This window comes from Trachypithecus francoisi, unplaced genomic scaffold (genome assembly GCF_009764315.1).
Source record: "Trachypithecus francoisi isolate TF-2019V2 unplaced genomic scaffold, Tfra_2.0 Lachesis_group16, whole genome shotgun sequence".
NCBI classification, from domain to species: domain Eukaryota; kingdom Metazoa; phylum Chordata; class Mammalia; order Primates; family Cercopithecidae; genus Trachypithecus; species Trachypithecus francoisi.
Window position 1 is genome coordinate 92,049,521 of NW_022681461.1, and position 12,624 is coordinate 92,062,144.

General features: G+C 53.4%; 2 protein-coding genes across 6 annotated transcripts in view; one reads left to right on the forward strand and one right to left on the reverse strand.

Annotated features, from left to right (window-relative positions):
- CD72 (CD72 molecule) overlaps nucleotides 1–5,836 on the forward strand; it is a 29,025-nt gene extending 23,189 nt beyond the window's left edge. For 2 of the 4 annotated variants that reach the window (XM_033238171.1, XM_033238172.1), the window contains exons 7-10: nucleotides 2,814–2,959; nucleotides 3,898–4,013; nucleotides 5,035–5,189; nucleotides 5,477–5,825. In XM_033238171.1, the coding sequence (XP_033094062.1) occupies nucleotides 2,814–2,959; nucleotides 3,898–4,013; nucleotides 5,035–5,167 (395 nt within the window). In that variant the 3' untranslated portion in view covers nucleotides 5,168–5,189; nucleotides 5,477–5,825. Of the gene's footprint in view, nucleotides 1–2,813; nucleotides 2,960–3,897; nucleotides 4,014–5,034; nucleotides 5,190–5,476 lie in introns of all 4 variants that reach the window. The other 2 variants (XR_004443672.1, XM_033238173.1) reach the window with 2 other exon arrangements.
- Nucleotides 5,756–12,339, reverse strand: TESK1 (testis associated actin remodelling kinase 1). Of its 2 annotated transcripts, XM_033238169.1 has the most exons (10): nucleotides 9,962–12,339; nucleotides 9,695–9,816; nucleotides 9,507–9,555; nucleotides 8,805–8,951; nucleotides 8,379–8,461; nucleotides 8,116–8,206; nucleotides 7,777–7,860; nucleotides 7,539–7,628; nucleotides 7,279–7,393; nucleotides 5,756–6,927 (listed from the first exon to the last, which is right to left on the reverse strand). In XM_033238169.1, the coding sequence occupies exons 1-10, from the start codon at nucleotides 10,178–10,180 to the stop codon at nucleotides 6,047–6,049; spliced, it is 1,881 nt and encodes a 626-aa protein (XP_033094060.1). In that variant the 5' UTR covers nucleotides 10,181–12,339; the 3' UTR covers nucleotides 5,756–6,046. The 2 variants fall into 2 exon arrangements, with proteins under 2 accessions (XP_033094060.1, XP_033094061.1); XM_033238170.1 differs by lacking the exons at nucleotides 8,379–8,461; nucleotides 9,507–9,555; nucleotides 9,695–9,816; nucleotides 9,962–12,339 and having other exon boundaries at nucleotides 8,805–8,944.
- Between the last annotated feature and the right edge of the window lie 285 nt (nucleotides 12,340–12,624).

Here is a 12,624-nt window from a genome sequence, read left to right on the forward strand (position 1 = left end):
TGAACCAGAGTGGTGGCTGACATGAGCTGTTCAGCCTTGGCCAACAGAGAGAAGGACCAAGCTGCATACTGGATTTAGGGGGACCCACCGAGCTCCAAGGCTCATCCTGTGGGGAGAGGAGGATGGCAGCCAGCAGTCCAAATCACACTGTCCAAGGTTTCTTCCTGTTGATATCAGTGACAAAGATCTGGAATGCCCCCAAATTTGGATGTGAACTTGGCGGTTTGTACATCTTTCTAAAGACAGGGTCCTCACTTTTCATTAATTTTAATTATAGCTGAGATCTCCCCAAAGGGTAAGACTAACTGACTGACATGGAGTGCAACCTGGTGGTTGGGCAAGGCAGTGAGGCTTTCAGCACTCACAGTGAGGTGGAGCCTGGAGTTGTGGTGTAGGGAACTAGGATGGGGTGTCCATTCATTTTGAAAGCAGGACCCTAGCCAGTAGGTGGAGATGGGGAGAGAGACACATAAAAGAGGCAAGGCTGTGTCAAAACAGGCTGAGGGTCTAGGCAAGGTGCCAGGCCCAAGGAGACTGGGGTGTTTTTGGGCTATGATCAGGTTTAGGCTCTGTCTAGCTTGGGGGTCATCTGGTTGATCTCCCCAGGCATAAGACAGCAAGATTATGTGCAGACACCCCTTGCCCTCATTTCCTTAACCTGAACCTCTGTGACCATCAGTTCCATGCCAGGGCTGCCCATTCTCTTAGCAGCACCTTAGACCTCTACATCCCAAACTGCTCTTCTGGCAAAAGGATGGTTTCAGACTTCCACTCTGATCACAGCTGCCCACCACTCCTCCAGGTTTTCCCCAAACTTTTTTGATCTCATTGAGGCCTCCAATCTGCTGACTCCCCTTTTTCTCCCTTCCCATCAGCTGTCTCCTGTCCACACTTCTCTCCCTACCTATCATGGGTTTGGAGCCCATCACTTTTACTACTCACTTTTTTGTTTGTTTGTTTAAATAGAGACAAGGTCTCACTATGTTTCCCTGGCTGGTATCGAACTCCTGGGCTCTAGTGATCCTCCTGTCTCAGCCTCCCAAAGTGCTGAGATTACAGTCGTGAGCCACCACACATGGCTCACTCACTTCTTTGTTCCGTTATCCTTCTAGTGCACCTGATGGGCAAAATTTCAACTCTGGATGAACCCAACTGCCCACAGTCAGCACCAAGGTGTGACAAATTGTGGAATCATTTTGCTCAGTGCCACTGAGACTCTAGTCTCTCAGCACTGCCTGGCAACCTCTGCAGTGGTCAGCTTGCTCTCCATAATAACTCCTTCTCCCTCACTTTCAGCAGATGCCCTCATCTTCCACTCTGAGAGGAATTCCCTCCACTTTCCATCACCAAGTCTATAAATCCATTTGGATTTTTGCCCATCCTCATCTTTTGCAAGGATAGCTGCAGCAACTTTCTAAATGTTTTTCCTACTCACTCCTCTCCCTGCAGTCCATTCTTCATATTGGAGCCAGGGTAATTCTTTACAAACAAAAATCTGATCATGTCATCCCAATCTAGAGCATTCCAGTTAATTGATTACATAAACAGTTATGGAATATGTAACATATAATATGTTCTAGCACTGTGCCCAGGCACTTGGGATATAGCTAGTGAACAAAATTCCTCTGTGTAAAATCCTACACTGACTTTCTCTTTCTCATAATATAAAAATAAAAAATCCTTAACATGGCTTCCAACACCCCTGCCTACCTTTCAGTGTTCCACTTATCCCCTCACCTTCTTCCATTTGGCCATACGGATTTCTTTTCTTTTCTGTTCTTTTTTTTTTTTTGAGGTGGAGTCTCACTCTGTGAGACTGAAGTGCACTCCCAGGCTGGAGTGCAGTGGTGTGATCTCAGCTCACTGCAATCTCTGCCTCCTGGGTTCAAGCGATCCTTTTGCCTCAGCCTCCCGAGTAGCTGGGATTATAGGTGTGCGCCACAGTGCCTGGGTATTTTTTGGTATTTTCAGTAGAGGTGGGGTTTCACCATGTTGACCAGGCTGCTCTTGAACTCCTGACCTCAGGTGATCCACCCCGCCTTGGCATCCCAAAGTGCTGGGATTACAGATGTGAGCCGTTGTGCCCAGCAGGGATTTCTTTTTATTCCTTTAAGTTGCCATAGGACAGTAACTCAAGGGGGTAGCAGAGTGGGGACACGAGATCATGTAGAGAGAAGAGAGGGAGCTAGTGGGGAGCGAATGATTTTTGAATGATGAAGGTAGGACTGATTGAACAAAGCAATGGAGAGAGGTGGTCTGGGGATCAGAAGTGCAGATTGGGATGTAGGATGTTGAAGAAAGAGGGAGATTTATTTCTTATGGATAGTCAGGAAAAGAAGAACAGAGAAGAGAAATTTTGAGGGAAATGGTGAGAGCTCAGTTTCTGCAAAACAGGACCCAATATTTTCTGCTTGCAGGAAATTGGAGAGGGAAGGAGGGGGCCAGTGCTGGAGGAGTGGGAGTCTTGGATGTGCAGTGGGGGGTGCTTTAGGGAGTGGAGGAGATGGGCCCAAGAGATGTTAGGTAAAGTGTCAGGGTGGACTGCAATTGTTCAGAAATTGGGGTAATAAAATTAGCCCTATTAAGACAAACCTCCTAGATTGCCAAGAAGGAATGTTGTTGAATGTTAAAGTCTTTTTACTAAGTAAGGACAGGTACGGTGTTTCCAGGGGATGCAAAAGAAAGATTGCAAAGATCATAGAAGTCCATGAAAGTGCTGAGATTAGCCCTAGGAGAATATTGTTAGCAAAAGATTGCTGAGTAGTTACTTTCATCCCAACTGTTGCTGCTATCACACTCTTTCTGCTTTTTAGACACCTGCTGTCCGACGGGATGGACAGTGCATCAAAAAAGCTGCTTTTACATCTCAATTACTTCGAAAACTTGGCAGGAGAGCCAAAAACATTGTGAAACTCTGTCTTCCAAGCTGGTCACATCCAGTGAAATTTATCAACAATCAGTAAGCATATCCTTACTCACAGACTGTAGTGGGTACTATTCAGTAAAGGGACATATGTCATCAAGTCAGGAATGGCAGTGCATACATGGCTGGGGTGGCCATTCCTTTTCCATGGAAGAAACTGAGAATCATAATACTCTTGACCTCTGAGCTTGGAAACAACCTCTGCATCTTCTCAGCACAGTGGTCCAGGCAGCCCCTACTAACTGATTAGAGTTGGCATGAGAGTGGAAACTTAGGAACCATATCTACATTTTTTTTTTGTTTGTTTTTGAGACAGAGTCTCACTCTGTCACCCAGGCTGGAGTGCAATTGCGTAATCTCAGCTCACTGCAACCTCTGCCTCCTGGGTTCAAGCAATTCTCCTGTCTCAGTTTCCCAAGTAGCTGGGACTACAGTCACACACCACCACGCCCAGCTAATTTTTGTATTTTTAATAGAGATGGGGTTTCACCATATTGGTCAGGCTGGTCTCTAATTCCTGACCTCAGGTGATTCACCTGCCTCAGCCTCCCAAAGTGCTGGGATTACAGGTGTGAGCCACCGCACCCGGCCTGTACTTTAATCTGTATCTCATCTCAGCTTGCTGGTCAGCTCCCTGGGCTGCTTGACAGGTTCCTTGACTCTTGTGGCTTCTCAGGCAGAGAGGTCCCACACCTGGTGGGCTGGATTGTAGGGATTAGTTCCTTGGGGCCAGAACAGCACACACAATGACTCCCCTCCAAAGGCTGACAGAGATTCTTACTCAGCTGGAGGGCAAATGGAGCACTGAGCCTGCATCTGCAGGGTGGCACTTGGTGGATTCAGGGACCAGTTACCAAAGAGCTGTCATATATACAGCCCCCTTGCCGAAGCCGAGGCCTCCCTAGGGCATGCATTTTCTTCCGTGTTTCTCATCACTCTCCACATATCTCTGGTCTCTCTGAATCTCCCCTCAGCATTCTTACTTCAGTTTAAATTGGCTGTTGCCAAATGGTGGTTCAGGGAATTCATACTGGACTGGCCTCAGCTCTAACAAGGATGGGAAGTTGACTGATGATATACAACATACTAGGTAAGTTTGTTAGGACTTTGGGTATTTTCAACTCCATAATCCCCTCCATAAAGACATGGTAATCAGATTTCCTCCCCACCTGTTTCCCTCAGAACTCTCCCATAAATCAACACTGTAATTGCCTATTTGTCTGTTTCCTCTATTTGATTAATAACTTCTTAAGGCAATCTTATTCTCCATTCTCTTTCCACCTAGAAGTCCCTGGCACATGCTTTTTTGTTTCAGTAACTACTAGGTTGGACCTATGCTAGCTTTTAGGGGGAGACATTAAGGATTTAGTTAAGGCTTCACAGCTGATGACAGCAGCATTTCTCCATCCTTTGACAAGGCCACCCAAACTGAGGTTTTATTTTCTCAGTAGCAGCCACTCGGGGCACTAAAGCTGCCTCAGTGAAGCAAGGGAGCAGTGGGGGTACCATTGAAGCTCCACTTCACTGTGATCAAGGGAGCAGTGGGGTACCATTGAGGATCAACCCTAGGGACCCTGAAACAGGGTGGCAGCCTCCTTATGTTCCCTAATTGGCCTTCTCATCTTTTTTTTTTTTTTGAGACGGAGTCTCGCTCTGTCTCCCAGGCTGGAGTGCAGTTGTGCAATCTCGGCTCACTGCAAGCTCCGCCTCCTGGGTTCACATCATTCTCCTGCCTCAGCCTCCCCACACCCGGCTAATTTTTTGTACTTTTAGTAGAGATGGGGTTTCACCGTGTTAGCCAGAATGGTCTCGATCTCCTGACCTTGTGACCCGCCTGCCTCGGCCTCCCACAAGTGCTGGGATTACAGGCATGAGCCACTGCGCCCGGCCTGGCCTTCCCATCTTTATGACCTGGAGTGGTTTTTCCCTCTGCTGGTTCTAAAGCCTGTTTTAGTTGAACTCCAGACATCTGTCCTGAACCATGCCCAGATGTGGCCTTAGGCAGGCAAAGCGAGTTAGGACTTACGTTTTATGCAGGGAAAGGGGAGAGAAGGGAGAGTGGGATAGGAGGGGTCCAGAGCATATCCCAGCTCTACCTTATTACTTTTTAGGGTTTATATTCAAAGTTCAAAATGTACTAAGCTACAAAATCATTGGTCATGGTATTGGACAACGGAGACAGAGGCATGTAGAAGTTCTCTTCCCTTCATCTGTGAGATGACAGCTTTCAGATTTCCAGATTAGGACAGCCCTTTACACTGAACTGGTAAGAGTGAGGGATGGGGCCAAGGCATGGGGAGTCCAGGGGCAGAGGGACTCAGAGCAGGGACCCAGGGGCCTGAGGGAAAACTTGTACCTGGGATGAAAGTTCCTCCACAGCCTCCAGTTGCTTGGTCTGCTTATGTTAGGATGGGGTGGGCAGGGAGAGGGACAGGTAAGGCCTAGAACTTATGGGAGGCTGGTGATGTGGCTGTCAAGAACTGAGGGGGAGACGGGGTGAGCGGGATGAGGGTTAAGTCAACCACGGAGCTTACCAATACTTTACTCTTCCAGACACTCATGCCAACAAGAAACTGTGCCCCTCCTTCCTAACCTGAGGCCTGCGGGTCCTCAGACCATGTCCTCCCTGTGTTCCCTCATTCTGGGCAGTGTCCAGCCACCAGCTGATCCACACCTGACACTTCCAGCCAGCCTGCTGCCTGCTCCCTCTTCCCGAAACTGGACTGTTCTTGGGAAAAGGGTGAAGCTACCTCTAGAAGGGACTTTGGCCTCCCCGCAAGAACTTCCCATGGGGGAATGGGGTGGGGGAGGAGGGCGTACGGGTTGAGTGGATAGGGGCGGCCCGGAGCCAGCCAGGCAGTTTTATTGAAATATTTTTAAATAATTGCACGTGTTAGTCTCATGTGTCAGCAATGCTGTGTCTGGTTCAGTGATCCCCATGGGAACACGAGCCAGGGATCGAACTGGAAGTGCTCTATCCCTCGAGTCCATGCTGGGGCTCCCCTACACAGGGAGAAGAGCCGGTCAGCCCATCTGGAACTGGCACTGCCCAGCAAGTGTGCTCTGTTCTTACAGGGTGTCCTGAAGGCCAAAGTTGGAGGCCTGAGACCACAGGCTCCACTGCTAAGAGCGTGCCCCGGGCAGCTGCAGGCTGGGTGTGGGTGGCTTGGCATGGTGCCCTCGGTGGCAGAGAAGACTGCCCGCCTCACAGTTCAGGTTGCGGTAGCGGGCAACAGCTGGTGTGGGGCGGGGGCACATGGACAGGAAGCCAAAGCTGAAGGGGCCGAGGCAGCAGCCAGGACAGGGCAGCCCCTCATCAGGCTCCCGGGGAGCTGAAGGGGGTGGCGAGGGTTCTGTCCGCTCCAGGGCTGCCGCCCGGGGCAGGCTATGCTGGGCCCGGTTCCAGGGCTCCCCAGCCCAGCCTTGTGGGGAGTTCACCACCACAGCTGGGGGATTGTTATTGAGGACAGGTCCTGATCTAGGGGACCAGGGTTGGGAGGCCGAGGAACAGGTGCTGATGAAGTTGTCTGTGGCCACGGCCAGAGGCAGCTGGGGCGCTGGTCCTGGGGGTTCTGGCTCAGGGCTGCTGCCCTCGCACTCCATCTTCTCTTCAGCCGAGGGGCCCACGGGGGAAGGGCCAGGACCTGGAAGTGCTGTCTCCATACGGCGGGGGAGCTCAGGGGATGAAGGTAGTGAGCGGCAGCGGCGGGCAGGTGTTCCAGGCTGGACCAGCGTCTCCGGGGTGGTCACCAAGGGCAGCTGAGTGGAGGGGAATGGCGATGGTGGCACAAAAGGCAGGACTGGCTTGCTGGGTGTGTCCAAAAGCTTGATCTTGCCACCCCTGAGGTCTTCCCGTAGTGAGAAGGGGTTGACTCGAGTCAGATTGTCCCCCCAGTTTGGGGGTGATTCTGGTGATGGGGGCAGGAAGAGGTCTGACCGGCTTCGGGAAAGCCGGGGGTCTGGCCTAGGAAGCGTGGCAGAGGGACCCCCTCTTGGAACAGAGCCTGTAGACAGAGAAGTCTGGAATCACTGTCCTCAGCATTTGATCACAGCTCCTTGAGGGCCTCACTATTCTCTAGGAGGCTGGTGGGACTAGAGCTTGAAAAAGGGAGTCTCACCTGGTGCTTTGGAAAGGGGTTATGTCATCTCCAGGCCCCTTTTACTTGTTCCCCTCCCCTCCCTCAAGCTTTAGCATTAGGAAACTGTCTTCTTTGAGATGTCCTCCCACCATACCCCAGCCCGACCTCCAGCCTTTTCAACTAATAAATATATTTAGCCTCCTCCATGTCATCTCTGAGTTTTAAGGATGAGAAAGGCTAAAGGACTTAAGCTGGGTCAAGGTCATGCTCACTTACCCTGATTGTGTGTCAGGGGAGTCCTGGTGAGTGGGGCTGGCTCAGGCAGCTGCTCCAGGATCCATTCCAGGTGCTGGGTAATTTCGGTGAAGGGGGCACGGGTGCTGGGTTCCAGCTGATGGGTAGAGACGGGAACGGCTTCACTCAGTGCTCCGAAAGAGGGTCTCTGAGTTTCCTCCCATCACCTGGGTCCCATAGGGCAGCCATGGCAGCTTATGGTTGGGGGCAGGGTGGGGCAGGAAAGACTGTGAGGCTCTTACGCTGCAGCAGTGGATGGCCAGGAGCAGGAAAGGCAGTGGACAGTCATCCCCCACTAGAGTTCGGAAAGCAGGCACATCCAGGCCAAAGTCCTGTGGGGACAGAAGGAGGGACCTCCAAGTCAGCTTTTCTTGGGTTCTCCTTCTGCTCCCCCATCAGAACCTCAACCTCTAGGAAGTCCTCCTTGGTTATGAGCCGGCTAGTCTGGAGTTCTTCGTTTGCAAACCTGGAGACATTCACCTCAGTGCGTGGTAGGTAGTCAGGGTCTGCAGGTACTCGGGCGATGAGCTCACAGAGGACAATTCCGAAGGCAAAGACATCAGCCTGGGGGTCAGAGATAATAGTGTCGTGGAAGAATTAACAGTTTTCAATTCAGAATTTTGACAGAATATAGCTGAATTTGGTTGAGGGTGGGGGATCTTGACAGTTTTCATGTGTTGGAAGGGTGCCTGTGAGGGGCAAAGGGATCTTGGGGACTCCTGAAGATCTGGTAGGGTTGTTTTGGGGATGGATGGGGCTTTATGAGAATACCTCAAGGGTCTCGGAAGGCCTTGGGGATCTGAAGGGTTGATGTCTCACCTTCTCATCATACAGCTCACCCCGTAACACCTCTGGAGCCATCCAGTATGGGGAGCCCACCACAGCCAGTGGCTCCTTTCTTGCCCCCTCCCTGCAGGGGCAGGGGCAGGGTGGTCAGAAACATCCTACTCAGGCATCTCCCCCAGGGAAAAGGGGATGAGGTGAACTCCCTCCTCTCCCCAAGGGAAACATCACTGGGGCTCTGGGGACATCAGATAGGGGCACTCTGGGAGATTTGGGGAGAACAGGGACATTGACCTCACCTATACACAGGAATCTTTTCAGCCAGCCCGAAGTCACCCACGACAGCGGTGAAGCCTCGATCTTCTCGTCGGACTAGACAGTTCTGACACACACACACATAGTATCCCCAAGCACTCATCACCTTCTGCTCTCTGGCCTCCCAATGTATAACCCAAAGCCCTGTCACTCTAGCATAACCCCAACCCTCTCTGCTCTCCCAGTTTTTCAAGGCACTTCAATATTGCAACATCACCCAACACTCCAAACACAGCGTGCTATTCAGTCCCTCCGAGCACTCCCCTCACCCTGGTCCCCCAATATTCTCCAATGCCTTGCCACTCCAACATTCTAATGTATCTATTATCCACATTCCAATGTCCACAGGCCAGTTACAACCTAATAGTCTCAAACCCTCTTTCATGCCTCCAGCCACCCCACTAGCCTACCTTGGATGTGAGGTCCCGGTGAAATACACCTTTGGAGTGCAGGTACCGCAGGCCTCGGGCAATGTCCAGGGCCAGGCGGAGTCTGACAGGCCAGGATAGGGGTTCAGGGGAGCTGAGCAGCTGTTCCAAGGTCCCCCCATTCATATACTGGTGCATAGGAGGAGAATGGGAATGGATATCAGACTTCAGTCTGTATTCTAGGTCCCCCACTTATAAGCTAGGGGACACTCTGGAGGATCACAGAGGTCAGAGGGGTAAGATTGTGCTGTAGGACCCTCCATCCATGTTCTAGGGTTGCCCTGTTTAACTCAGTAGCCATTAGCCATGTGCAACAATTTAAATAATTAAAAAAAATTTTAATTTAATCAAGCTGACCCACATAAAAAAATCTAAACAATTAACATAATTTAAATTTAACCACATGTGGCTAGTGGCTACTGTATAGGACAGCACAGATAGAGAACATTTCCATCACTGAAGAAAATTCTATTGGACAGCACTATTCTAGGGGATACAGAGAATAAGACCAGCTGAGGCCTTTTATATGTGGTTTGCCTAAAGGGAAGTTCAGGAAAGCCTCCCCTGGGAGGAGGATCCTGTTGCCTCTCACTAGTCCTCCGTAGATCCATCAGGCCTGTTGACTGCCTTTATCCTTGGGGGTGAAGGGGGGGTGGGGATCCCTCCTTCCTGGTCTATCCTCACCTCTGTAAGAGCGTGCAGCTGTCCCTGGTGCACACAGACCCCCATGAACCTGCAAGAGAAGGCGGAAGATAGCAGGGTAGGCTGTTAAGGGCCTCAGCTCCTCCTCAGTTCCACTTTTGCCGTGGGATCTTTGGATCTTTCCCTTTCTCTCCCGCCCAGCAAGCTGCCCAGAGACTGGGGCCGCTAACCTTAGGATGTTGGGGTGCCTGAGCCGGTTCATCAGTTGCACTTCTCGTAGTGTGTTGCCCCGGTTACTGGGGAGCTTGTTCATCTTCAGCACCATGACTTGCCCTGACTGTCGGTGCCGAACCTGGGGGCGGGGGCAGCCGGCGAGGGTCGGGCAGGTCGGGAGGGTCGCCCGAGTCTGGACCCTCTTCCCCGCACTCCCGGCCCCCTAGTTGCAGCCTCTGGTTGAAGGCTCGGTCCCGCCCCTCTGCCCTCTCGGCCGGTCCTACCTTGTAGACCTCAGAGAAGAAGCCGGCCCCGATCTTCTCTGCACAGTGAAAATCGTCCACACGGGCCAGGCTAGACACGGCGCTGCGGAGAGCCCGGTAGGAGGAGGGGCGGCCGCGGCCCGGGCCTCCGCCCGCGCCCCCCGGCCCCGGGGGCCCCTCCCCCGGCACCTCTCCAGGCCCGGGCCCAGGGCCCCGCAGTGGGGGCCGTTCCCCGGCCATGGCCGGGCCCCCAGCCCGGGCCTGCCTCACATGGCAGGGTCCCCGGGGCCCGGGCAGGCCGCGCTTGCCATGGGCGCGGGCCCAGCCCGATCCCGGGCGCCTGGACTCCCGCTCCCGCCCTGAGAATGAAGATCAGCCGAAGATCCTGGACCCGCCCCCGCCGCGCCGGCTAGCTGGGCCCGGGTGGACGCCGCGCCGCTCCGCTCCGCGTAGGCCTGGGCTTGGGCCTGGACCGGGCAGTGGCGGTGACGGTGGCGGCGACGGTGGAGGCAGCGCTCCCGGGCGCCGGCGGGCTAGCTCGCCGCGGGCGGAGGCGGGCGGGCGGCGGCTGCTCCGCTTAGCCGCCGGGGCTCAGGCTCCGCGGCCTGCCGGGGGCGGGGCTGGGCCGGGCCTCCGCTTAACTCCTTCCAGCCCGGCCTCCCGGCAGCGGCCACGCCCCCTCAGGTGCGCACCCTCGCTTCCCAGCTCTCCGGCCGCGACGCCCTGGGCCGCCCAGGTCAAATAAGCTCAGGCCTGAATTTGAATAACGGAAGGGAATTAAGGGCTGATGGTGCGCATGCGAAGCTTAGCTGCCCAGGGAGTCCCCTCTCCTCCCTGGGACTGTCCGTTGAGGATCGGGCTCAGAAACCTGCCGGATTCCTGGGCTCCAGGGACCAACGGGGCAGAAACGTAGGCCCCTCAGGCCCAGTCGTAATCCGAGGCAGCCCAGCAACCTGTCCACCTTCCTGGCCTGCGCCCCGGCCCACCCTATTTCCCAGGTCTCTTCGACTCCGACACCTTGAACCTCTGGCCTCCCTAAGACCTCTGGCCTTCTACCTTCACGGGAGGTTGTGATACCTCGGGGCTATAGGGAGCCTTTGGCCAGCCCATACCCAGCTTAGCCCCGACTCCTCCTCACTTCATCCTGCCGCCTCCCAATAAAGAAGAGAGTCCAGGTCCTCCGCCCTGTGACTACCCAGCCGGGACCTCCCTCTTACTACTTTGTCCAAACGACTCTAAGAGAGAAGCCACCACCTGCAGGGAAACCCCTCCTTCCGCAAGATCCCACCCCCTCAAAGAACGCTTTCCCTCGGAGACACCTCCCTTTCGGGGGCACTTTTCCCCAATGTGGCACTGCCACCGTCAGTGTGTGTCAGAACCCCTCAGTGCTGCACCCCCTTGCTCTGTGTTCCTCCCACGCAGTGAGATCCCATCTTCGAGTGACTCCACTAGTCATTGTGACCCCTCCTCTCAAGGTGACTCCTCCCCTCAGTGTGACCCAGCCCTCCTCAGTGTGAGGGTTCCGCCCTCCACGTAGGAACATGGTCTGTCCCCTCAGGCCGGAGGAGGGGCTGCAACTGGCCTCTTTAAGTCGGCGCGGTGCCTGGGTGCGCACGCAGTCTGCGGACTCTGTGCACTTGCCGTACCAGACACTTCCGGTTCTGCCGCTGGCTCCGCCTCCGGCCTCGGCAAAATAGCCAATCATCGCCAGGGTTGGGTGGTGACACGCGATCCCGGCGGGCCACTCCGGGGCAAACAGTTTAAATAGGCGTCGTTGAGCCGCCTGCCCCCTAGCGGCGGAACGGTGGGCGGCGGGAGTGAAAGCTGCGGTATCGGGTGCGGAGGCCGGCTGAGAGAGCTGAGGAAGCGAGACTGCGTCCTTCAGGAATTCTCAAGTACTGTATTAATATTTCTGTAGTAACCTTAAAAGAAAATTAATACAAGCACAGTCCGTATCGCGTGGGGTTACCGTCTTCCAATGGTGCCTGGTTACACGTTTATGAGAGTTGGAGCCAAGAAGTACTACTCACTTGTCGAGGGCTACTGAGAAAAGAATAAAGACGGTCATAAATGATACATGATGCCTTAGAGTCAAGAGAAGGCCAGATGCTGTCTTGGTGCGCCGTACAAGGGAAGGTATTGCACAAGTTTGGAGCGAGAGGACGGGAGATGTTCGCAATCCTTCCACAGGTGGAGGCAGGCCAGCCTCACAGAATTGCCAGGGCACGTGCATCCTGTTCTTTTTTCTGGAGGCGTTTGGGTCTCAGCACACGCTCATTCATCATATTTAATGTTAACATCTACAACTATTTGTGAATTTGCTTTCTATTGTTGTATGACATCTGTAAACACTAGGAATTTATGCCTCATTTTGTTTAAGTAATATCATAGATCTTTTAACCGATACTGGGTTCTGGCCCTTTATCATGTTTGAGAATTACTGTAATAGTAATGGTAATTCCAAGCCAAAGAGCCAGATGCCTATTTTGGAAAGATGATTGCGGTGGTTGTATGGAGGCAGGGAGACTGATTAGGAAGGAGGCTGTGACTGTGGTTCAATCAGGAGAGGATGAGACCAGCCTGGCCAAGACTGATTAGGAAGGAGGCTGTGACTGTGGTTCAATCAGGAGAGGATGAGACCAGCCTGGCCAAGACTGATTAGGAAGGAGGCTGTGACTGTGGTT

Excerpts from the sequence above, each read along its gene's own strand:
- TESK1 (XM_033238169.1), bottom strand. The coding sequence starts at position 10,180 with ATGGCCGGGGAACGGCCCCCACTGCGGGGCCCTGGGCCCGGGCCTGGA. Across the intron at positions 8,207-8,378 it reads GAAAAGATTCCTGTGTATAG|GGAGGGGGCAAGAAAGGAGC; the intron begins GTGAGGTCAATG and ends CTGCCCCTGCAG. Across the intron at positions 7,394-7,538 it reads TGGCCATCCACTGCTGCAGC|CTGGAACCCAGCACCCGTGC; the intron begins GTAAGAGCCTCA and ends TCTACCCATCAG.